The sequence below is a fragment of the Carica papaya genome, chromosome 7, assembly GCF_054855325.1.
Source record: "Carica papaya isolate Zhongbai chromosome 7, ASM5485532v1, whole genome shotgun sequence".
NCBI lineage: Eukaryota > Viridiplantae > Streptophyta > Magnoliopsida > Brassicales > Caricaceae > Carica > Carica papaya.
In genome coordinates, this window is record NC_142315.1 from 3,182,092 (window position 1) to 3,206,900 (window position 24,809).

Consider the following 24,809-nt stretch of genomic DNA (forward strand, 5'->3'; position numbering starts at 1 on the left):
GATATAAATAAAAGCATTGATAGATGGGTTTCTCTTTTCGCCCGTCAGCAAAAATCTTTTCCTATTTAACACAGGAAAAGTTAGAAACATGTCTACGAGTTTCTGTTAAATTTTCACGGTAACACAGACATTGCTAAAAGATTCTGTAATCTAGCTCGGAGATACACGATGATAAAGCCTCTCTTACTTGGAAATTCTCCGAGTCCATATGGAGTGCATCTTCGTATAGCCTCTTAGCTTGCTCAAGTAACTTCACCTTCTCCTTACTATTACTTGGCCACAGTCGTGATCTTTGTTGCAATGCCACGCCCCATCTGAATAAAGCTGCAATTAACATGTCAATACACAAATTATCAGAACACTGCAGCCTTACACTCCTATTTGAGAAGAGTAATCATTGCTGTGCGGAAACAAGACCCTATTCGAAATAATTTTAAGGACCAAATTTTTGCCATTTTATATTTCCACACTGCTGCTCTAGGTAATAACAAATAGATATGTTTCCCATTGCAGTAATGGAGATAACCTTAGCTCCAAACTTAGGATCTCTGCTTAATCTCACAACCTCTTAGTACCTTGAGCCAAATTGAGGTAGTGGTTATGACCAATGAGCAGCACCCACCTACCCATATTTCTTCGGCAATCCCAAACGCTCTCTTAGCAATTGCATAACCCATTTTTTTCAGCAACTATAAATACATTCTACCAGTTCTTTCAATTTTAGCTTTTAATGTCATTTGCACCCACAAATACCCCTTCCAAAAAGCTAGCCATTAAGTTATTTACTTCCAAAATGCCTTAACAATTTAGTAAATCAACTTTGTATCTTTTCTATGTCAAGACATACAAAGAACAAACTTAAACATACCATCGGGCGCATAATTATTGCCTTTGGACATCATGGCATCAAATTTATCAATTGCAGCCATGAACACTTTGTCTGCATCAACCGCAGCTTCCTGAAATTCAGAAGATTCATTTTTTTTATAACCTCAAATATTAACAGATACTCTAGATCCAAATTCAGAGGGAAAAAACAATATATGTCAACTCTCAAATAAATTTCAAAAATCTACTGATTGCTAAGCCTAAACAAGCAGCTTGGTACAGATCCTGAGACATGATTTGCAACACAGCCAAGCTGAGTTGACTGATTTGATTAAATACCTTCTTGATGACCAGTTTGAGGAAACCTCTGATTTCTTAAGCCTATATAAGCAACCTGGTGCAAATCATACAACAGAATAGTACCAGGATTGCAGCACAGCCAATTAAGCTGACTGAGTTAAGTTCTTCCTTGATGAGCAACTGACATGCTAATTAAACGCAAAGAGAGAGTACATACCGGCCCAATATCTGAAATTAATTGTGCACGGAAGGAGAGAGCAAGCCCCCAATTGTATAATGCTCTCACATCATTCCTATCAATTGACAATGCCAGTTTATATTTTCTACCAGCCTCCACAAGGAGTTCTTCACATTCTTCACAGACATTAATAAGCACAGATGCAATTTCATCTCTACTCTCAAATTGATGATCTCGTCTGCTAATTATTTTTCTATTTTCATCAGAAAATGTAGCATCATTTTTTGAAAGGATAGCTCTCAATTCACGAGTGACATGTAACTTCAATTCTCCATGAAGAAGATATGTATTGCCCAGCTGGCCAACCGCCAATAAACTCATAGGCTTAAGAGCAATAGCTTTGGAGAGTAACTGAGCAGATTTTCGTAAGATCATTTCTGCTTGCTCTTCGTTATATCTGCCCCTGATAAGCTCTTTCGCCTCTTTTAGAAGGTTATTGGCTCCTGTTAGATACCTATTGAATACCTCATCATTTGCAAACTCTGAAGATGATGGCAAATTAATTTCACCATTATGTGCGGGGAGATGACTGAGGAGATTGAGTTCATCCCTATAAGTTTTTCTGACTCGAGATCCGTAAATCCTGTTTTCGATCTTCTTCTTGCTGGATGAAGACTTATAGTTTTGGCTAGAATTCCTCAGTGACTGCTCTTGTAAAAATGAAGCTCTAGTTTCCGTATGAAGATCTATAGAATCAAGCAGATTTCCATGGGCTTCCCAAGCTCTAGTTTCATTACTATGATGCATCTTCAAAGAGACGTGGCGATTGTTCACAAAATTTCGGCTGTTATTTAGGAAATTGTCCTCATCGTTGTCAATATATCTCTTAGCACTGTCACCCAAAACTTCTGAATTTGTTCTCCCTTCCTCTAAATCCATTCTTATTCTTCTACTGTTATATGAATATGACTGGTGTGATGAATCTTGCAAGAAACTAGAAATTGCATCTCCTTCATTATCAGTTAGTAGTCTATCAAAAACTTGTTCTCTGGTGGAGGGACTTGAAATGTTTTCTCTAGTTTTATCATTGGTCGGACTCCTCAGAGTTGCTTGTTTGATATTATTCTCTTTTACTCTATCATACTTCAAACCGGCCGACTTTTCTCGGAAAAGACTACCAACAAACTGCAAAATGTCAAATCCCCTATCAACTGGCTCTTTCTTTCTTCTACTTGGCTTCTGGTCCTCCAACACACTATTAGAATTTCCTAAATTATCAGTGGAAGCCTGAACAACATTTCTAGCATCCAAAGCCGATAGTCTCACGTTTTCCATTGCATTAACATAGTTCTCCAAATCACTAACCGTGATTATACTAGTATCAATAGCTCTTTGCACATCATTCTTAAAATTGCTAACATTAACATCAAAGCCATCAAAAAAATCAATCAAACCGCATAATTTCTCAGGAGAAATCCTAATACCTTCCTCTTTAGACCTTCTTTTAGCTGTAATAACCTCACTGAAACTCCCGCCACGAACAAATCCAAATGAAAACCCAATAGCAAATAACAAAACAGAAGCTGGGAAAACAACAATAGAAGAAACTCTGATCCTAGATATTGAAAATGCACAGAGAAGTCCTAAAAGAAACATAACCACATGCTTCTTATCATCAACTCCTACAGAAACCAGAAGACTACGTAAACGATCTGACTCACCGTGGCTGGCCACGTCACTACTTCGTCCCAAATCGTCCCATCCGCCATAACTCGCCAATTCAGAAGCAGAAGACGCTCTCGGAGGACATAATTTTACTTTTTTTACAGTGTGCAGGCATCTCCTCCGACAAAAGTTGGGTAACCTTGGATTTTCCCGGGACATTGACGGGAAATGAAAAAGGAAACTTGAAGGCGAAATCCGAGGATTTGAAAAGCTAACATAGTTGAAACTAATTAGGGATTTCATTGGAGATTAATTCCAATGAAAATTTATTATTATTATTATTATTATTATTATCTGAAAAAAAAATTAGCTCCAGCGAGAAGAACGCATCGTCCTGAAGCAGTTGGATACAGTGGATTGAGGGAGCTTCTCGCGAGGGTGTAAGGAGAAGGTTAATTTCGTAAATAAATGAAAGAGAAGGGAATTATTTTGTCATTTCGTTCCTCCAGTCAGGCGCAACCCAAAAACGGCAGCGTTTGGCAGGGAGCGTTTGTGAATGATGGGCTGAAATGTATGAATTACGTTTTATGAGTTTGTACAAGGTGAATAACATTTTTTAAATACTTTTTCAGAAATATTTATATTATTTTTATTCACATATAATAAAAATTATATTTATAAACACACGGTAGGAATTTAATTTATTATAACGCCGATAGCCCTACATTTTGTATAACATATTTTTTTAAAAAAAATTATTATTATTTTAAATTAATTATATTATGGAATTATATATTTATATTGTTCAATGCATTGAATATTCATATGTGTGTGTATATATATATATATATATATATATACAAACTCTTTATCAAATTCAATAAAGCTCAATTATGTATTTATTTTTTCTAAACATTATATTATCAAGTTAGTTATGTGTTTGCTGTTGGGACACATTAATAATTCACGAATCTTTATCATTCTAAAATTAAATAATAAAATATGCGAGACTTTGTTTTTAATCAAGCAAAAATTATTATTTAAATATAATAATTAATTATCCAAATATTAATATTATAAATGTGTGTGTATATATATATATATATATATACTGGGTATTACAAATCTTCGCATCTGTTTAATTTATCCAATTTTTTATTTCATAATTTAAAATTTATATTAATTAAGAATTTAAATTAATATAAATATTAGAATATAAAATAAAAAATTAAATAAATATGTCAAGATTACGAACCGACCTCCCTCAATTCTTATATATCACGTGATGAATCGTTACAAATAATAATTAGGCAATTATTTGTCTATTTTTGTCCTATTACAAACATTTAATTTCTTTACTAGTATACACATATATATATATATAAACATATACACACTAAATTGTATAACTAATGAATTCAGAAATGGTTAGCCAATAGAGATAAAGTATGTTTTGTAACGGTCCTGGAAATATTAAAATGAAATGAGTATTTAAATATATCAAATGCGGAAGCGAGATCAAAATTTTAGTTAACATCCCTTACACGAAAAACCAAAAACGTACTTAAAATATAAAAGATTAAACTAACTAAGAGAGAAACTCGAAAATAAAACTATGAGTATAACTACGGAGTCTCTAGGCATCCCCTTCGTCGTCCTCCTGCGGAACGGGCTCGGGAACCATGTCTTCCTGATCTGAAATGGTTAAATAAGGAGTGAGCTACACTAGCCCAGTAAGAACATCACGATATCTCACCGTCACGGAGGTAAAGGTGGGTAGAAAAACACAAAAAGACCAATGGAGCATAATTTACAACAAACTCGTTTATTAACATGAAAACCTTCACCATCCACTTACCTCGGTGGAACTTATGAAAACAATATAAGAAAACAATAACATTATCATAATCATGGAATAATATAAGCTGTAAAACATAACACTTATCACGCCTCTTGTAATTCAATCATTGTACAACATATCTTTTTCTCATTTACCAGCCTACTAGTATCCGTGGGGGTCCATAGGGGTTCCGCTACCCGTTAACCTTTAACATTCATAATCAGTTTCCAGGGCCGTCCCCATACCCCGTCCGGTATGGGCGCCAAAACCATGAACCTCAATACCCCGTCCGGTATGAGGGTGAAACGGGCCGTCCCCATACCCCGTCCGGTATGGACGCCAAAACCATAAACCTCAATACCCCGTCCGGTATGAGGGTGAAACGGGCCGTCCCCATACCCCGTCCGGTATGGGCGCCAAAACCATAAGATCTCCATACCCCGTTCGGCATGTGAGACCACAATCCCGGTAGGGTTCCCTACGGACCCGGTCCGTCCACCATCTCCCAGGATATCTAGTAAGGCTGACCCCCATAATACAATTATCAGTCTACACAATCTTTCATTTTCCTTTTCCTCAGTCAGCATCATCAATTCACATACAAACAAGCAAAACAGTAATTCATGCCAAACAGACAACATACAGTATCAGTTTTTCAGTCATTCAACCCATGATTAATAAAAACGTAGTATATGCACACAAATCTGTAAAATGAACACATCAAACCTCATTTTGCATTTAAAGCTGTAAACAGGCCAAATAACAGTAAATCACCAATCACACTAGACTCGGGCTCCATTAGCCACCTTAAGCAATTTCACACATTCGTTAATTCAAGAAATACCGTTTTATCATTTTGAACTTTAATACCGTGATAGGAAATAGGGTGAGGGGTCCTTACTTGTTTTCGGGATCCGAATACGATTCACAGTGCGCCTGCAGGCCGTCCCTAATTTTCCCTGAATTTTTCCCGGGGAACTGAAACACACTAACAGTACCTGCACGTGTTCCAAAAAAAACCCAAATTAGGCCCAGGGCCTCTTTCGGTCCAAATCGTAACTCCGGCACGGCGGCTCCGCCGTGCTCCGGCGATGGCGCCGCCGCTGGCGGCGGCGAGTCGCCTCGGGTTGGCTGTTTTCGGCCACACTCGCATCGGTCCTTGTGAGAAAACAACCCTAGGGCCCTCGGGGGGCCAAAAAATCACGGAAAAACGGAGCTTACCGGCGGCGGCGCTCTCGGGTGCGGCGGCTCTCCGGCGAGGTTCGTGTTTTGTTGATTCGGCTCCGGTCAACCTGTAGAGAAAAGAATGGTGATCACGGTGATATAAAAATTACATCGAACGGAGGCCGGGAAGGGCCTCGTCGGAGACAAAAACCGAGAGGGGGCACGGCGGCGCCGCTGGGCTTCGGCCGCGTATTCCGGCCGTTTGGCCGGAATTTCGGCCTCGATTTGGCCATAGGAGGAATCAGCGTGGAAAAACGAGTCGGGGGTATGAAATTTACCTCGATCGGCGGTCGAAAATTTTCCCGGTGCGGCGGCGGGTGGCGGCGGTCGGCCTCTGGTTCGTCTTCTCCGGCGAGCGGCAGGCGGCTAGGGTTTGTGGTCTGGTGTGGGGGTTCTATTTATAACCCCTTGCCTTTTGATCTCAGCCGTCCATTTCGTTTTAATCTGGGCCGTTCGTTTTTGATTGAATTTGGGCCGTCCGTGCGACTGAATCTGGGTCATCCGATCGCGCGATTGATCTGGGCCGTCGGATCGCACCCACGCGGATCGCCAATGTGGCTCCTTTCGGAGTGACGTGGTCTTGCCACGTGGCAGGCCCCGGTTGGCCGGGACTGCTGACCGGGCCTGCTGACGTGGCTGCTTTTCTTTTTTTTTTCCTCCTCCTTTCCGGGTGCTACAACTCTCCCCCCCATAAAGAAATTTGGTCCCCAAATTTGCCTCATTACTCTTGATCAAACAGATGAGGATATTTGGCCCTAAATTCTGATTCCAGCTCCCAAGTCGCCTCCCTAGGCGTGTGGTTCTGCCACAAGACTTTTTCAAATGATATTTCCCGGTTACGGAGTATTCTGCTTTCTCGGTCCGTGATACTGATCGATACTTCTTCATAAGACAAGTCCTCTCGGAGTGAAAGCGGTTCATGAGCCACGACATGAGAAGGGTCCGGATTGTACTTGCGCAGCATAGATACATGAAACACATTGTGAACCCGGGAGAGCTCAGGGGGCAGTGCAAGTCTGTAGGCAGTGGTACCAATCTTGTCTAAGATTTCAAAGGGTCCAATGTATCTGGGGTTTAATTTTCCCCTCCTGCCGAACCTACTAATTCCCTTGAAGGGGGTGACTTTAAGAAACACCCGGTCACCTTTCTCAAAGGCCAGGTCTCTCCTCCGGGTATCAGCATAGCTCTTCTGCCTACTCTGAGCTGTCTGGATGTTCTTCTTGATCTTAACTATCTTGGACGTGGTTTCTTCCACCAAATCCGGGCCAAATAATCTTCTATCGCCCACTTCCTCCCAACAAATCGGTGACCTGCACGGACGCCCGTATAGCGCCTCGTATGGGTCATGCCGATGCTTGCTTGGTAACTGTTGTTGTAGGCAAACTCTATCGGGGGTAGATGGTCGTCCCAATGGCCTCCGGAGTCAAGGACACAAGCTCGGAGCATATCCTCCAGCGTACGGATTGTCCTCTCTGATTGTCCATCGGTTTGGGGGTGGAAGGCAGTACTAAGGGACAGCTTTGTTCCCATAGCTTGCTGGAAACTATTCTAAAACCGAGAAGTGAATTTGGGATCCCTGTCGGATACCACTGTTACTGGGACTCCATGCAGTCTGACTATTTCCCGGACATACATTCTTGCCAACTTATCCAAAGAATCAGTCATTCTGATGCCAGGAAGTGGGAAGACTTAGTGAGTCGGTCAACAATTACCCATATGGCATCGTGTCCCGATCGTGCCTTGGGTAGTCCCGATACGAAGTCCATGGTGATGTGTTCCCACTTCCACTCTGGAATCGGTAAAGGCTGAAGCAACCCCCCTGGGCGTTGATGTTCTGCTTTGACCTGCTGACATACCAAGTACTTAGATACAAAGTCGGCTATATCTCTCTTCATCCCATTCCACCAGAATCGAGGTCGCATAGTTTGGTACATTTTTGTACTTCCTGGATGCATGGCGAACCTTGAACTATGGGACTCTGCCATGATGTCTCTTTTTAATTCACTGTCGTATGGGACACACATTCTGTCCTTGAAACGAATCAATCCGTCGGCAGAGATCTGAAATTCTGAGTTCACTCCCTGTTCTGCATCCTTCTTGCGGGTTATTAGGGCGGGGTCGATTGACTGGGCTTCCTTTATTCTTTGGATTAACTCGGGTTGGACTGCTAGGTGGCTTAAACATGTGGCCCTCTTCAGATCTCGCAGTCGAACCTGCTGCGTAGCCCCAATGGACCTGCATTCTGAAACCATCAGATGGGCTAGGGTGCCTGCACTCTTCCTGCTGAGGGCATCGGCTACTACGTTGCCCTTACCTTGATGGTATAGGATGTCACAATCATAGTCCTTGAGGAGTTCCATCCACCTTCTCTGACGCATGTTGAGATCCTTCTGAGTGAAGATGTGCTTCAAGCTCTTATGATCGGTGTAGATCTGAAAGGTCTCTCCATACAAATAATGGCGCCAGATTTTCAAGGCGTGTATGATTGCGGCAAGCTCCAAGTCATGGGTAGGATAGTTCTTCTCATTATTCTTTAGCTGTCTAGACCCATATGCTATAACCTTTCCATGCTGCATCAGGACACAACCCAGGCCCAGATAGGAGGCATCACTATAAACTGTATACCCTCCTGATCCACTCGGTAGAGCCAGCACGGGTGCAGTAGTCAGTCGCTTCTTCAATTCTGAAAAACTCCTTTCACAGTTCTCATTCCAATCAAACTTTGCATTCTTCTTTGTGAGTCGGGTTAGAGGGGCCGCTAGACTGGAGAACCCTTCGACAAACCGGCGGTAATAACCCGCCATCCCTAGGAAACTGCGAATTTCCTTAACTGTTGTCAGCCTTTCCCAACCAAGTACCGCTTCAACCTTTTCGGGGTTCACCGACACCCCTTCCTTCGATATAGCATGTCCTAGGAAGGCGGTTTGCTCGAGCCAAAATCCACACTTGCTCAACTTTGCATACAACTTCTTTTCCCTGAGTACCTGGAGGACTTGGGCAAGATGATGAGCATGTTCTTCTCTACTTTTTGAGTAGACTAAGATATCATCGATGAACACGATGACAAATTTATCCAAAAACTCTCTGAAGATTCTGTTCATTAGATCCATAAAGATGGCCGGGGCGTTGGTTAGCCCAAACGGCATGACCAGGAACTCATAGTGTCCGTACCTGGTTCGGAATGCCGTCTTGGGGATGTCTTCTGCTCTCACTTTTACCTGATGGTAACCTGATCGTAGATCTATTTTAGAAAAGACCTGTGCACCCTGCAACTGATCGAAAAGGTCATCAATCCGGGGGAGAGGGTACTTGTTTTTAATTGTTACCTTGTTTATCCTTCTATAATCAATACACAGTCTCAATGTTCCATCCCCTTTCTTTGCAAAAGTAACCCCGGCACCCCATGGGGAAATGTTGTGTCTAATGAAGCCACTGTTTTGTAGCTCAGTGATTTGTTTCCTTAGCTCTTCCATCTCGATGCGGCTCATTCGGTAAGGAGCTACCGAGATGGGTTGGGTTCCTGGCTGTAAGTCTATGGTGAACTCGACCTCTCTGTCCCCTGGTAGACCGGGCAGTTCATCCGGGAATACGTCTGGAAAGTCTCGGACTACTGGAATCTCTTGGATACAAACTTCCTTCTTGGGTTTACCTAGTTAGGGAAAATACAATATAAACGCACTGGGAATTAAGAAGAAAAGAATTTGTCATTAGGGAGAATCAGTACCGAATAATTTTATTAACTTGTAAATGGCTCCTCGTTGGGAGGATTAAATACAATCTTTTTATTAAAGCAGTCTATGGTGGCGTGATACGCCGCTAGCCAATCCATTCCTAGGATTACATCAAAATCCCCTGTGTCTAACCCTATCAGGTCTACCCTCAATTTCCTATCTGCTATCTCCACGGCACATGCCCTGTAGACAACCTCTCCTAGCAATGTCTCCCCCCCAGCGGTAGATACAAACAATAATGAATCAAGTCTATCAGGTGATACACAAATTTTGGAAGCAAGAATATGTGAAATAAAAGAATGTGATGCACCAGTATCAAACAAAATATGAGCAATGTGGCCAGAGATAGTATACATACCATGTACCACGTCCGGGTCTGCGTCGGCATCCCTCTGGGTAAGGTTGTAAACTCTGCCTTGGATTGGAGGCCTCCCTTGATTCTGGTTCCTAGGGCACTCCCTCGCATAGTGCTGGGCACTGCCGCAGATGCGACAGGTGTTGTTGAGGCGGTAGCAGGGTCGGTCCCCATGATCCCTGCCGCAGTACTGGCAGATCTTCCCACGTGCTGCCCCCATAGCCTGAGGAGGGCCCTGAACGGCAGGCCTGAGTCTCTTACTGGGTTGGACAGGCATGGTAGGCGCTGGCCTGCGGAGCGGGGCTGAAGGTCGGGAACTTCCCGCTAGTTGAGGGCGGGTGTCGAAACTCCTTTCTATGATCTGCGCCTTTGCTAGGACTGCCGAATATGTCTCGAGTTCCATCACCAACAAGTGCTGTCTGATCGCCGGGCGGAGGCTCCACTGGAATTTCCTGGCCTTTCGGCCCTCATCCAACAATGTCTTCGGGGCATGTCGGCCCAGCTCCAGGAACTTGCGAGCATACTCCGACACTGTCATATTACCCTGGACCAATTGATCAAATTCCATTTCCTTTAAATGTTGGATGTGTTTAGGGAGATACTCCGCATGGAAAGCTGCTAGGAACTGCTCCCAAGTAACTGGTACAGGCAGGGTGGCCCGCTTGAGCTCCCACCAGCGTACCGCTTCCCCTACCAGCATGTAGGAGGCAATGACAGCCCTCTGCTCAGGAATTACTCCCAAGGTCTCAAAGGCTCTCTCAGTCTCTGCCAGCCAGTATTGGGCCTCTTCGAAAGAGGATCCCCCTAAAAAAGTAGAAGGGTTCAGTCTCCTGTACCTCTCTATGAAGCCGGGGTCGATCAAGGAGGGAGCGGGGTCCCGAGGTAGAGGGACTGGGACCGGCTGAGGGTGAACTGGGGGACCCTGTGGTGGCGCCTGCTGATGTGGTGGGGGCACTGGAATGTGCTGTGGCGGCACCTGTTGGTACTGTGGCTGTGGTACCGGGTCGTACCGCAGCTGTGGTGCCGGGTGGTACTGTGGAGGAACAGGCTCCTGCCGGGGTGGCTCGGGATCAGCCTGCTGTAGCGGGGGCTCAACCTGCGCTAGCGGAGGAGGTCCGGGTAACTCCCTTCTCTCCTATTGCCTTCGTTGGGCAGCTACGAGAGCTTCCACCATCTCATATAATCTGTCCAAATCCTCCCGAAGCGAATTATCTTGGGCCGCTCGGTTTAGTGGGGGCCTTCCTCTCCTCATTTCTGTGTACCTGCATTTACAAGGAATGGTTGAGTAACGCCCAATCGGTGAGTATTTCTTTAAAGGACTATAGTGTAAGGGATGGGTCCGAGGAAACCTGGCTCTGATACCAACTGTAACGGCCCCGGAAATATTAAAATGAAATGAGTATTTAAATATATCAAATGCGGAAGCGAGATCAAAATTTCAGTTAACATCCCTTACACGAAAAACCAAAAACGTACTTAAAATATAAAAGATTAAACTAACTAAGAGAGAAACTCGAAAATAAAACTATGAGTATGACTACAGAGTCTCTAGGCATCCCCTTCGTCGTCCTCCTGCGGAACGGGCTCGGGAACCATGTCTTCCTGATCTGAAATGGTTAAATAAGGAGTGAGCTACACTAGCCCAGTAAGAACATCACGATATCTCACCGTCACGGAGGTAAAGGTGGGTAGAAAAACACAAAAAGACCAATGGAGCATAATTTATAACAAACTCGTTTATTAACATGAAAACCTTCACCATCCACTTACCTCGGTGGAACTTATGAAAACAATATAAGAAAACAATAACATTATCATAATCATGGAATAATATAAGCTGTAAAACATAACACTTATCACGCCTCTTGTAATTCAATCATTGTACAACATATCTTTTTCTCATTTACCAGCCTACTAGTATCCGTGGGGGTCCATAGGGGTTCCGCTACCCATTAACCTTTAACATTCATAATCAGTTTCCAGGGCCGTCCCCATACCCCGTCCGGTATGGGCGCTAAAACCATGAACCTCAATACCCCGTCCGGTATGAGGGTGAAACGGGCCGTCCCCATACCCCGTCCGGTATGGGCGCCAAAACCATAAACCTCAATACCCCGTCCGGTATGAGGGTGAAACGGGCCGTCCCCATACCCCGTCCGGTATGGGCGCCAAAACCATAAGATCTCCATACCCCGTCCGGCATGTGAGACCACAATCCCGGTAGGGTTCCCTACGGACCCGGTCCGTCCACCATCTCCCAGGATATCTAGTCAGGCTGACCCCCATAATACAATTATCAGTCTACACAATCTTTCATTTTCCTTTTCCTCAGTCAGCATCATCAATTCACATACAAACAAGCAAAACAGTAATTCATGCCAAACAGACAACATACAGTATCAGTTTTTCAGTCATTCAACCCATGATTAATAAAAACGTAGTATATGCACACAAATCTGTAAAATGAACACATCAAACCTCATTTTGCATTTAAAGCTGTAAACAGGCCAAATAACAGTAAATCACCAATCACACTAGACTCGGGCTCCATTAGCCACCTTAAGCAATTTCACACATTCGTTAATTCAAGAAATACCGTTTTATCATTTTGAACTTTAATACCGTGATAGGAAATAGGGTGAGGGGTCCTTACTTGTTTTCGGGATCCGAATACGATTCACAGTGCGCCTGCAGGCCGTCCCTAATTTTCCCTGAATTTTTCCCGAGGAACTGAAACACACTAACAGTACCTGCACGTGTTCTAAAAAAAACCCAAATTAGGCCCAGGGCCTCTTTCGGCCCAAATCGCAACTCCGGCACGGCGGCGGCGAGTCGCCTCGGGTTGGCTGTTTTCGGCCGTTTTCGGCCGAATTCGGCCACACTCGCATCGGTCCTTGTGAGAAAACAACCCTAGGGCCCTCGGGGGGCCAAAAAATCACGGAAAAACGGAGCTTACCGGCGGCGGCGCTCTCGGGTGCGGCGGCTCTCCGGCGAGGTTCGTGTTTTGGTGATTCGGCTCCGGTCAACCTGTAGAGAAAAGAATGGTGATCACGGTGATATAAAAATTGCATCGAACGGAGGCCGGGAAGGGCCTCGTCGGAGGCAAAAACTGAGAGGGGGCACGGCGGCGCCGCTGGGCTTCGGCCGCGTATTCCGGCCGTTTGGCCGGGATTTCGGCCTCGATTTGGCCATAGGAGGAATCAGCGTGGAAAAACGAGTCGGGAGTATGAAATTTACCTCGATCGGCGGTCGAAAATTTTCCCGGTGCGGCGGCGGGTGGCGGCGGTCGGCCTCTGGTTCGTCTTCTCCGGCGAGCGGCAGGCGGCTAGGGTTTGTGGTCTGGTGTGGGGGTTCTATTTATAACCCCTTGCCTTTTGATCTCAGCCGTCCATTTCGTTTTAATCTGGGTCGTTCGTTTTTGATCGAATCTGGGCCGTCCGTGCGACTGAATCTGGGTCGTCCGATCGCGCGATTGATCTGGGCCGTCGGATCGCACCCACGCGGATCGCCAACGTGGCTCCTTTCGGAGTGACGTGGTCTTGCCACGTGGCAGGCCCCGGTTGGCCGGGACTGCTGACCGGGCCTGCTGACGTGGCCTTTTTTTTTTCCTCCTCCTTTCCGGGTGCTACATGTTTAAATATTTTAAAACGGTCAAAACATTGTGAAATCAAAATATAATGTGGGTCGAATTAATTATAAAGTGAGACAATTTTATATTTATATTAATAAGATTTTAAGGAATAAATTTTGAAATAGAGAGAGCTTTAGAAAGTTCTTTAAAGCTCTTCTTTTATTCTCTTAGCTTCTAATAATTTTATATGGAGAAAGTAAATTAGTGATTTGATTCATACCAAGCTAAGAGAATTTATTAATAGTAAATGTAACACTCGAGGTCGAAATTTAGGTTCGGGATAATTAAATAATAATAATAATAAATTAAATTAAAAATTTTTAATTTTAGTTTTTTGTCGAATTTTTGAAGAAAAATTGTGTTTAGTATGCATTTGAAACTATTTTAAAAAATCAGGGACGAAGTAGAAATGAAGAAAGATCTATTTGAAAATAAATTTAGAGAATTAGAGTAAAGTGAAAATAAGGAAAATTAGGCCATGTGTACCATCACGTCAGCAGCGCAGCAGGTCGTCACGCGCTGTGTGGCAGACACGCATCCACATGGAAAGCCAAGCGGGCGATTCGCCTGCCAGCAGATCCAATGCCCCAAATCTCCTATCGTGGACACGAATAATCCAGATCCGTTCCCTGTTCAAATGCGATCGAACAGTCAATTTAATATGGTCGTGCGGTCTAGATTTATTCTCTAATTAAGAGCGATCCAACGGATGGGAGAGGGACATGTGTCCTTGCATTGACGGCCCAGATCGACGCAGGAGGGTATTTAAACACCGTATACCAGGAAACTCTAACCCTAGCCACACATGTCCTCGCTAGAGAAGAAGAAAAAGAAGGGCGGCTAGAAAGAAATCTGATTGTCGTTACCGCCGCACTAGAGCCACCATTCTAACACCCCAAAATAAATTGTATATATTTTAAAATTTATAAATATAATTTTTATAATTTATTTTTTATTTAATTTAGAGTAAAAATAAAATAAAATTGATTGAGGATTAAATTAAAAATAATTTTGGAGAAAAGGGGTGAAATTTTGAGTTTTGAAGGTATTTTTGAAAGAAAAATAAAAAAACAAAGGCCAAAATATAATTTTAGGAAGTTTCGCCACGTCAGACATCTGGTCAGCAGACCTAGTGAATCAAGACGCGTCACGTGGCAGCGGACGCTGACACGGTGCCACGCAGGAGGCCACGCGGGCGATCTGCGTGCCCACGATCGAACGACCCAAATGCATTCTCTCCCCAAACGCGATCGATCGGTCAAATTTGAATATGATCGGATGGCCCAAAGTGGATCACGATGGACAACCCAGATTGGATCGTGATGAACGATCCAGATTCACTCCCTATTTAATCGCGATCGGACGGTCCAGATCAAACGCGATAGATGATACAGATCAAAAGCGAACGGATATAAATAACCCTCATCCACACCAAACCCTAACCCTAGTTGCCAGACTCCCTCGCCGGAGAAGAAGACCCGGCCACCGGAAGGACACCGCCGCCACCCGCCGCCACACCGGAGCTTTTTCCGATCGCCAAAAAAGGTAAACAATTTTTCTTTTGCTCGAAATTCAATTTTAAGCTCACCCATGACCAAATTAGAGCCAAAAGATAGGCCAATTGGCTGAAAAACGTCGGCGAAGCCCGGCAGTGCCGCCGCGAGAAATTTCAGAAAACGCCTCTGATGAGGCCCTTCCTGATTCCCATTCTGCATAATTTTTCTACCGTTGTGATCACCATGTCATTCTCTACAAGTTGATCGGAGCAAAACACCAAACCGCAACGTGAGTCAGAAGAGCCGCTGAACCGGAGAGTCCCGCCGCCGGTGAGTTTTGATTTTTTATATTTTTTGGGCCAACCGATGCCATTTAACATTTTTTCTCGCAAGGATTGATGCAAAATTGGCCGAATTATGCCAAAACGGTCGAAAACAGCCGACCTGAGGTAGACCGTCGCAGCGGGCAGCGGCGCCGTCACCAGAATACGGCGGAGCCGCCGTGCCAAAATTTTAAAATTGGCCAAGTGGGTCCCGAGACTGATTTTGAATTTTTTTGAGACATTTATAGGTACTATTAATGCGTTTTAATTCCCGAAGAAAAATTCAGGGAACTCGAAAATTTTCCGTAGGCGCAGTCGTACAGCTTAACTTTTCAGGTATCAAATCGAGTAAGGATTCCTCACCCTAGTCCCTATCATAGAATTGAAGTCTAAATAAATAACAATATAGTATTTGTACAAATTAAATAAATGTGCATAATTAATTACGAATTACTAATAGAGCCCGAACCGAAAATTATTCTCTATTAATTTTTGTTGATTTATTTTACAGTCTAAAAGTATGATGGTATCTGGTTTATCAATTTTATGGTTTGAATGCATGTATTGTTATTTTATGTGATCATCGTTTAGTTGAAAAATTGAGATATGATTGCATTCCTTGATGCATGTTTGTTTACTTATGTGATCATGGTTGATTTGAAAAATGGAGACTAAAAGAAAACGAGAAAGTTGTGTGATTAAATAAACGGATGGAACGACAATCTTATTAGATATCCTAGGAGATGGTGGACGGACCAGGTACATAGGGAACCCTACCGTAAACGTGTCTCCTACCGTAAACGTGTCTCATACCGAACATGGTATAGAGACTTGATAATTTGGCGCTCATACTAGACGGGGTATGGGAACGGCCCGCTTCACCCTCATACCAGACGGGGTATTGAGGTTTAATAATTTGGCGCTCATACCGGACGGTATATGAGAACGACTCATAATTGGGATTGTTAAAAGAAATGGGTCACGTGTAGCGGGGACATCCCCATAAACCTCCATTGATACTAGTAGGCGGGTGAAAATGTAACAGTTATTGTTTGGTTATTTAACGATGTGTATAGATTTATGATATATGTTATGTTGCTGATCCTACATGAAATTATGATCCGTATGATATTATTGTATGTAACACCCATTATTTATTTATTTTTTTTTCATTTTTATTTGTTTTATTTTATTTTATTTTATTTTGTAATTATTGGAATTTTATTCAATTTTTATCTAATTTAATTCAATTAGATTTAATTTAATGAAATTATAAATGATAATAATGATAAAATAGGGTAAAAATATTATTTGGATTTAATTAAAATTGATTTTGGGAAAAAGGGGTAAAAATTTGGATTATGGGGGTGTTTTTGAAAAGAAAATCAGAAACTGGGGGTCAAAACATAATTTAGAGAAGTTGTGCCACGTCAGCAGCCACGTCAGCGGCCCCGGCCAACCTGTGCGCGCCGCGTGGCAAAGACACGCTGTCCAGGGAACGGGGCGTCAGTGATCCGAGTGCGCGCGATCGGACGGCCTAAATCCGTTATCGCGCACACGGACGGCCCAGATCGAACGTGCGCACGGACAGTCCAGATTCACGCGCACGGACGGCCCAGATTCACGCACACGGACTGTAGCGCCCGGACCGAGAAAAAAAAAAGCCACGTCAGCAGGCCCGGTCAGCAGTCCCGGCCAACCGGGACCTGCCACGTGGCAAACCCACGTCGTTCCAAAAAGGGCCACGTTGGCGATCTGCGTGGGCGCGATCGGACGGCCCAGATCAAGCGTGCGATCGGACGGCCCAGATTTAAACGCACAGACGGTCCAGATTTAATCAAAAACGGACGGCCCAGATTAAAACAAAATGGACGGCTGAGATCAAAAGACAAGGGGTTATAAATAGAACCCCCACACCAGACCATAAACCCTAGCCGCCTGCCGCTCGCTGGAGAAGACGAACCAGAAGCCGGCCGCCGCCGCCCGCCGCCGCACCGGAGGAACTTCCGACCGCCGATCGAGGTAAATTTCGTACCCCCGACTCGTTTTTCCACGCTGATTCCTCCTGTGGCCAAATCGGAGCCAAAATCCCGGCCAAACGGCCGGAATACACGGCCGAAGCCCAGCGGCGCCGCCGCGCCTTCTCGGTTTTTGCCTTCGATGAGGCCCTTCCCGGCCTCTGTATGATGCAATTTTTATATCACCGTGATCATCATTCTTTTCTCTACAGGTTGACCAGAGCCGAATCACTAAAACACGAACCTCGCCGGAGAGCCGCCGCACCCGAGAGCGCCGCCGCCGGTAAGCTCCGTTTTTCCGTGATTTTTTTGCCCCCCGAGGGCCCTATGGTTGTTTTCTCGCAGGGACCGATGCGAGTGTGGCCGAATTCGGCCAGAAACGGCCGAAAACAACCAACCCGAGGCGAATCGCCGCCGCCAGCGGCGGTGCCGTCGCCGGAGCACGGCGAAGCCGCCGTGCCGGAGTTGCGATTTGGGCCGAAAGGGGCCCTGGGCCTAATTTGGGATTTTTTTGGAACACGTGCAGGTACCAGTAGTGCGTTTCAGTTCCCCGAAGAAAATTCAAGGAAAAATTAGGGACAGCCTGCAAGCGCACTGTGAAGCCGTGTTCGGACCTCGAAACGAGTAAGGACTCCTCACCCTATTTTCTATCACGGTTTTAAAGTCCAATAAATGATAAAACGGTATTTCATGAACCAACGAATGTGTGAAATTGCTTAAGGTCGCTAATGGAGCCCGAGTCTAGTGTGTTTGTCGGTTAACTGTTATTTGGCCTGTTTTACAGTTTTAAATATAGCATGGGGTTCGATGTTTTCATTTTATAGTTTTGTGTGCATATTTTACTGTTTTATTGATTATGGATTGAATGACCGGGATATTGGTGCTATATGTTGTCTGTTTGGCATAAATTATCGTTTTGCTTGTTTGTATGTGATTGATAATGCTGACTGAGGGAAAAGGAGAATGAAAGATTATGTGAATGGAAATTGTATAATGTGTTCAGCCCGACTAGATATCTTGGGAGATGGTGGACGGACCGGGTCCATAGGGAACCCTACCGGGATTGTGGTCTCCCATACCGGACGGGGTATGGAGATCTTATGTGTTTTGGCGCCCATACCGGACGGGGTATGGGGACGGCCCGTTTCACCCTCATACCGGACGGGGTAATGAGGTTTATGGTTTGGCACCCATACCGGACGGGGTATGGGGATGGCCCTGGAATTTGATTTCAAGTGTTAAGGATTAACGGGTAGCGGGACCCCTATGGATCCCCATGGATACTAGTGGGCTGGTGAATTAGGAAGATATGTTGTGTAACGATTGAATTACGAAAAGTGTGATAGGTATTATGTTATACAGTTCATATATATGTTTCCATGATGATGATGATGTTATTGCTTTAGTATATTGTTTTATGAATTTCACCGAGGTAAGTAAATGGTAAAGGTTTTATTATCGATAAAAGGATTTGTTGTAAATTATGCTCCATTGGTCTTTTTGTGTTTTCTACCCACCTTTACCTCTGTGACGGTGAGATATCGTGATGTCTTTACTGGGCTAGTGTAGCTCATTCCTTATTTAATCATTTCAGATCAAGAGGACATCGTTCCCGAGCCAGTTCCGCAGGAGGACGACGAAGGGGACGCCTAAAGACTCCATAGTCACATTCGTAGTTTTTACTTTCAAGTTTCTCCTTTAGGTAGTTTAATCTTTTATATTTTGTGAGCACGTTTTGGTTTCCGTGTAAGGGATGTTATTCAAATTTTGACTTCGCTTCCGCATTTGATATTTTTGAATATAAATTCCATTATGAATTTCCGGGGCTGCTACACGGACGGCCCAGATTGCATCGCGATGAACGGCCCAGATTCAATCTGGATGGACGGTCAAGATTAAAAGGCGAAGGGTATAAATACCCCCACCCACACCTGACCAAATAAACCCTAGCCGCCAGTGCCTGCCGGAAAAGAAGAACTAGACACCGGAGGAGCTGGCCGCCGCCACCCGCCGCCGCACCGGGGAGTTTTTCGATCGCCGATTGAGGTAAATTTCATACCCCCAGCTCGTTTTCCATGCTGAGTTCCCCTGTGGCCAAATCGAAGCCAAACTCTCGGCCGAAAACCAGCGACGCCGCCGCGCCCCTCCTCGGTTTTTGCCTCCGATGAGGTCCTTCCCGGCCTCCATTTAATAAAATTTTTATATTACCGTGATCACCATTCTTTTCTCTACAGGTTGATCGGAGCCAAATCACCAAAACATGAACCTCGCCGGAGAGCCGCCGTACCCGAGAGCACCGCCGCCAGTAAGCTTCGATTTTTCGTAATTTTTTGGCCCCCCGAGGGCCCTAGGGTTGTTTTATCACAGGGACCGATGCAAGTGTGGCCGAATTCGGTCGAAAACGGCCAACCCGAGGCGAATCGCCGCCGCAAGCAGCGGCGCCGTCGCCGGAGCACGGCGGAACCGCCGTGCCGGAATTGTGATATTGGCCGAAAGGGGCCCTGGGTCTAATTTGGGATTTTTTTGGGACACGTGCAGGTACCAGTAGTGCGTTTCAGTTCCCCGGGAAAAAATTCAAGAAAATTAGGGACAGCGCAAGCGCACTGTAGAGCCGTATTCAGACCCCGAAACAAGTAAGGACCCCTCACCCTATTTCCTATCACGGTATTAAAGTTAAATACATGATAAAACGGTATTTCATGAACCAACAGATGTGTGAAATTGTTTAAGGTCGCTAATGGAGCCCGAGTCTGGTGTGTTTGTCTGTTAGTTGTTGTTTGTTCTATTTTACAGTTTTAAATGCAGTATGATGTCTGATGTTTTCATTTCATAGTTTCGTGTGCATGTATCACTGTTTCATTGATTATGGACTGAATGACTAGAATCCGATGTTGTGTGTTGTTTTGTTGGCGTGGACTACTGGTTTGCATGTTTGTGTGTGACTTGATGATAGTGACTAAAGGAAAAGGGATAAAAGGTTATGTGAATTGGCAAACGGATAATGTGGACAGCCTGACTAGGTATCCTGGGAGATGATGGACGGACCGGGTCCGTAGGGAACCCTACTGAGATTGTGGTCTCTCATACCGGACGGGGTATGGGGATCTTATGTGTTTTGGCGCCCATACCGGACGAGGTATGGGGACGGCCCGTTTTACCCTCATACCGGACGTGGTATTGAGGTTTATAGTTTTGGTGCCCATACCGGACGAGGTATGGGACTGCCCTGGAATCTAATTACAAGTGTTAAGGGTTCACGGGTAGCGGGACCCCTATGGATCCCCATGCTTACTAGTAGGCTGGAAAATGAGGAAAAACATGTTGTGAAATGATTGAACTGCAAAGATGTGATAAGTATTATGTTATACAGCTCATATGATTCCATGATAATGGTAATGTTATTGCTTTCGTATATTATTTTATGAACTTCACCGAGGTAAGTGGATAGTAAAGGATTTATTTGTTGATAAAAAGAAATTGTTGTAAATTATGCTCCATTGGTCTTTTTGTGTTTTCTACCCACCTTTACCTCCGTGACGGTGAGATAGTGTGATGTCTTTATTGGGCTAGTGTAGCTCATTCCTTATTTAACAATTTCAGATCAGGAAGACATTGTTCCCGAGCCCGTTCCGCAGGAAGACGGCGAAGGGGACGCCTAAAGACTCCGTAGTTATATTTAGAATTCTTATTTTTGAGTATTTCTTTTAATTAGTTTGTTCTTTTATATTTTGAGCACGTTTTCGGTTATTGTGTAAGGGATGTTAATCGTATTCTATTTTATTTCGCTTCTGCATTTAGAATAAATATATCTATTTCCTTTTAAATTTTCGGGGCCGTTACATTGTATGCATAGGTTGTTTTCATAAATTCCACTGCGGTAAGTGAACGGTAAATGATTTTATGATTGATAAATGAATTTGCTAAATTTAGTTCTTCATTAGTTGTTTTATTTTTATACTCACATTTATTTCTGTGTCGGTGATATAACGTGATATCCTTTATGGGTTAGTATAGCTCATTCATTTTTTAACAATTTCAGATCAAGAGGACCAGGTTCCAGAGTCCGATCTGCAAGAAGATTGCGAGTAGATGCTAGATATTTTCTCTTTTCCGTTTATTTCCTTATTTCTTGTGTTTCTTTCAAAATGGTGAATTTCGTAATGCTGTTTGGTACTTTTAAATTAGTGTAAGGAATGTAAACCTTAACAATTTTATTTCACTTATGTACTTAAATTATTATTTATTTCATTCAGGTATTTACGGGGTCATTACAACTATCGACATCGGGGAGGTATGTTTTTCTTCCCTTTGCATTCAGAATTTGATTTCGAACCTCCTAACACCCGTATCAGAGCCTAAAAGCCAAAAAGGAAACCAGAAATTGAGAGTGGAGCTCAGCTGAGCTGCCATAGCTGCGACCCAAAAATCGCTCTGATGAGCCATTTTTCGTTTTCTGTTTGCTTCGATTTTTCGACCGTGGTGTTCCTAATCCTTTTCTGGTCCAGGTCGACCGAAGAGAACTCTCGACCGTAAGAGAGGAACGATGGAGTCGCTACACTGGAAAACCCTTCCCGCTAGTAAAGCTTCAGTTTTCCCTTTTTCGGCCAATAGAGACCGTTTAACCTCATTTTTTTTACAGATTTTCGTGTAAAACCAGCCGAAAATGGCTAAACTGAGAGGAGACACCGCCATGGACGATGGAGCCAACGTCGGAGCACGGTGGCGCAGCCGTGCCAAAACCCTAAACTGGCCGAAAAAATTAAAATGCTTATTTTTGGCTCTTTTGGGGTATTTTAGAATATGTGACGTGTGTTTTTTAATTCTCTAGAAAAGAATTCAGAAAATTCGAGAACCATCAGGAAGTGTAGTGAAAAAGCAATATTTCGAACACCAATCCGATGTAAGAATATCTCATCATTTTCTCCCGTTACGGTAAATTAAAGTTTAATAATTAATAATGGTATATTTTTGTAAATACTAAAAATCCTTAATTAATTGAATACAGGTCGCCAGTGGAACTGGTAATTGATCAGTATATAATTGCCCTAACAGTGTTGCCTATTTATTCCTATATTGCCTAAATTGTTATTATTTATTAATTTTAATTGTTTTATCATTTATTGATTGTTTGACTGTTATTCTCACGTGTTAACTGATTTGAAGTAAATGTCTTGTCGTGTTTTCTCAATTGTGTGTATTTGTCTGTTTACTTACCGTACTATTGATATGTAAATATGAAATGATTAAGTGTAATTGGTGGTTGGTTAATGATGTGAATATGTACATGAAAGGCTTATCGGGTATCATGGAAAATGGTGTACGGACCTAGTACATAGGGTAAACTCTACTATGCACATTATCTAAGTCGAATGGAGTTGAGAAATCTAATACCAGAAGGGGTTGAGATGTATTATTCACCCTCATACCGGACAAGGTATTGAGGCGGTGGTACATTTGGTGTCCATTACCATATGAGATATGGGACGACCGTTTAATTGATAAATTGGACATTTGGTGCCCAATATCGGTAGGAAAACCCCTATGAACCTCAGAGATACTGGTAAGTAGGTAAAAAAGTAACGTTTACTATTACTACTCATTTACATGTGTAATAAAGTGTTATCCTGATTATTGTCTCCATATGTCGGTTTTGCAAACTCAAAAAAGTGAGTATGAAAATAATATTTTTTTTTATATATTAAATAATTTTACTTAAAAAGGATAATGACTCAATTGGTTGTTTTACAATTTTTAGTAACATTTAGTTTTCTGTATCGGTGTTAAGTTTTAACATTCTCACTGTGATAGTGTATCTCATCTCCTTTATTTAATAATTTCATATCAAGAAGACTAATATTCAAATCTTGAATAGTAAAAAGGTTGTGATTAAAAATTGTCTCCCAAATCCCATTAGAGTTACCAAGCGGAGGTTAACCATATATGATTTTAGTCATATTTTTTTTTATTTTTGTTATTTTAATTTTTAAAAATGTACATTCCCGTAATTTTATTGGACATTTTGATTTACTGTGCAAAAAATGTAAACTCTAAACTAATAACTGTTTATGCTATTATTTTATCAACTCAATAATTTATTTTCTATTGAGTATTGAGTCTTTATAGTAAATAATAATTATACTATTAATTACACATGAAATAAATAGTTTATCTTTAGCTAGGTATTACATTTAGTTAAATTAATAGAATATTTAAAATAGTCTTGAAGAGTAATTTTAACTAACTAATTAATAAATTAATGGTTATATTATTTTAAATTAATTATTAAAATAATTGTTTAAATATTAAAACATAATTTAATTATTTTATTTTTTATTAAAAATATAAATAAAATAAATATTTAAAACTAATAAAATACATCAAAAATTAAATTATAGCGAAAACATCGAGTTATGATAAGTAGTCAATTTAAGAAATTAATTTAACAATTTTATTATTATTTTTAAGAAAATTTATTAGTTTTGTGCACTTATAAACATTATTTATTTATAAAATAATAAAAAATAGGCAAAACCAAAATGAACTCTTTAACCCATCACATCTATCTCATAAATATATATATATAATATGATTTTATGAGGTAAATTTATAGGATTTTAAAATAAGAAAAAAAAAGTCAAAGAAATTTATTTTTACATAAATTAAAATTCGGTTACACTAAATTTTTCACTCATTTTAAGTTATAATCCTAATGAAAAATTCTCCAAATTTGATTACCATAAATGCTTAATTTTCAGATTAATTAAAAATTTTAACCAATTGAATGCACGAATGTGTTAAATTTAGTAATTTAATTATAATTTTAATAAAAATAAAAATTAATTTATAATATTATTAAAGTGAATAATAATAAATTTTTATCAAATTTAAAAAATAAGAAAATATAAAATAAATGTAAATAAAAAATTACAAATTCGAAATGGATATAAAAAGGATTTGATTTTTGTACGTAATTGCTATATTTTAAATTTATTTCAAATCAATATTTATATGTGATTAATAAAATTCTAATGTTATTTTTAAATTTATTTAAAATAATTAAAATTGAAGTAGTACACATTTAATAATATAAGTTTATATTAATAATTTTCATTAATTAATACTTGATATTTTTAAGTAAGTCTTGATTATTTACTGTAATATATATATATAAAAGATATTAAAATAAATAAATAAATAAAATAAACAGCAGATAAATTTTT

General features: G+C 41.9%; 1 protein-coding gene across 1 annotated transcript; it reads right to left on the reverse strand.

The window, feature by feature from the left end:
• LOC110809963 (uncharacterized) lies at window positions 1–3,414 on the reverse strand. The gene is made up of 3 exons (XM_022035958.2): window positions 1,346–3,414; window positions 869–959; window positions 1–324 (listed from the first exon to the last, which is right to left on the reverse strand). The coding sequence occupies exons 1-3, from the start codon at window positions 3,272–3,274 to the stop codon at window positions 134–136; spliced, it is 2,211 nt and encodes a 736-aa protein (XP_021891650.1). The 5' UTR covers window positions 3,275–3,414; the 3' UTR covers window positions 1–133.
• Window positions 3,415–24,809: the final 21,395 nt, after the last annotated feature.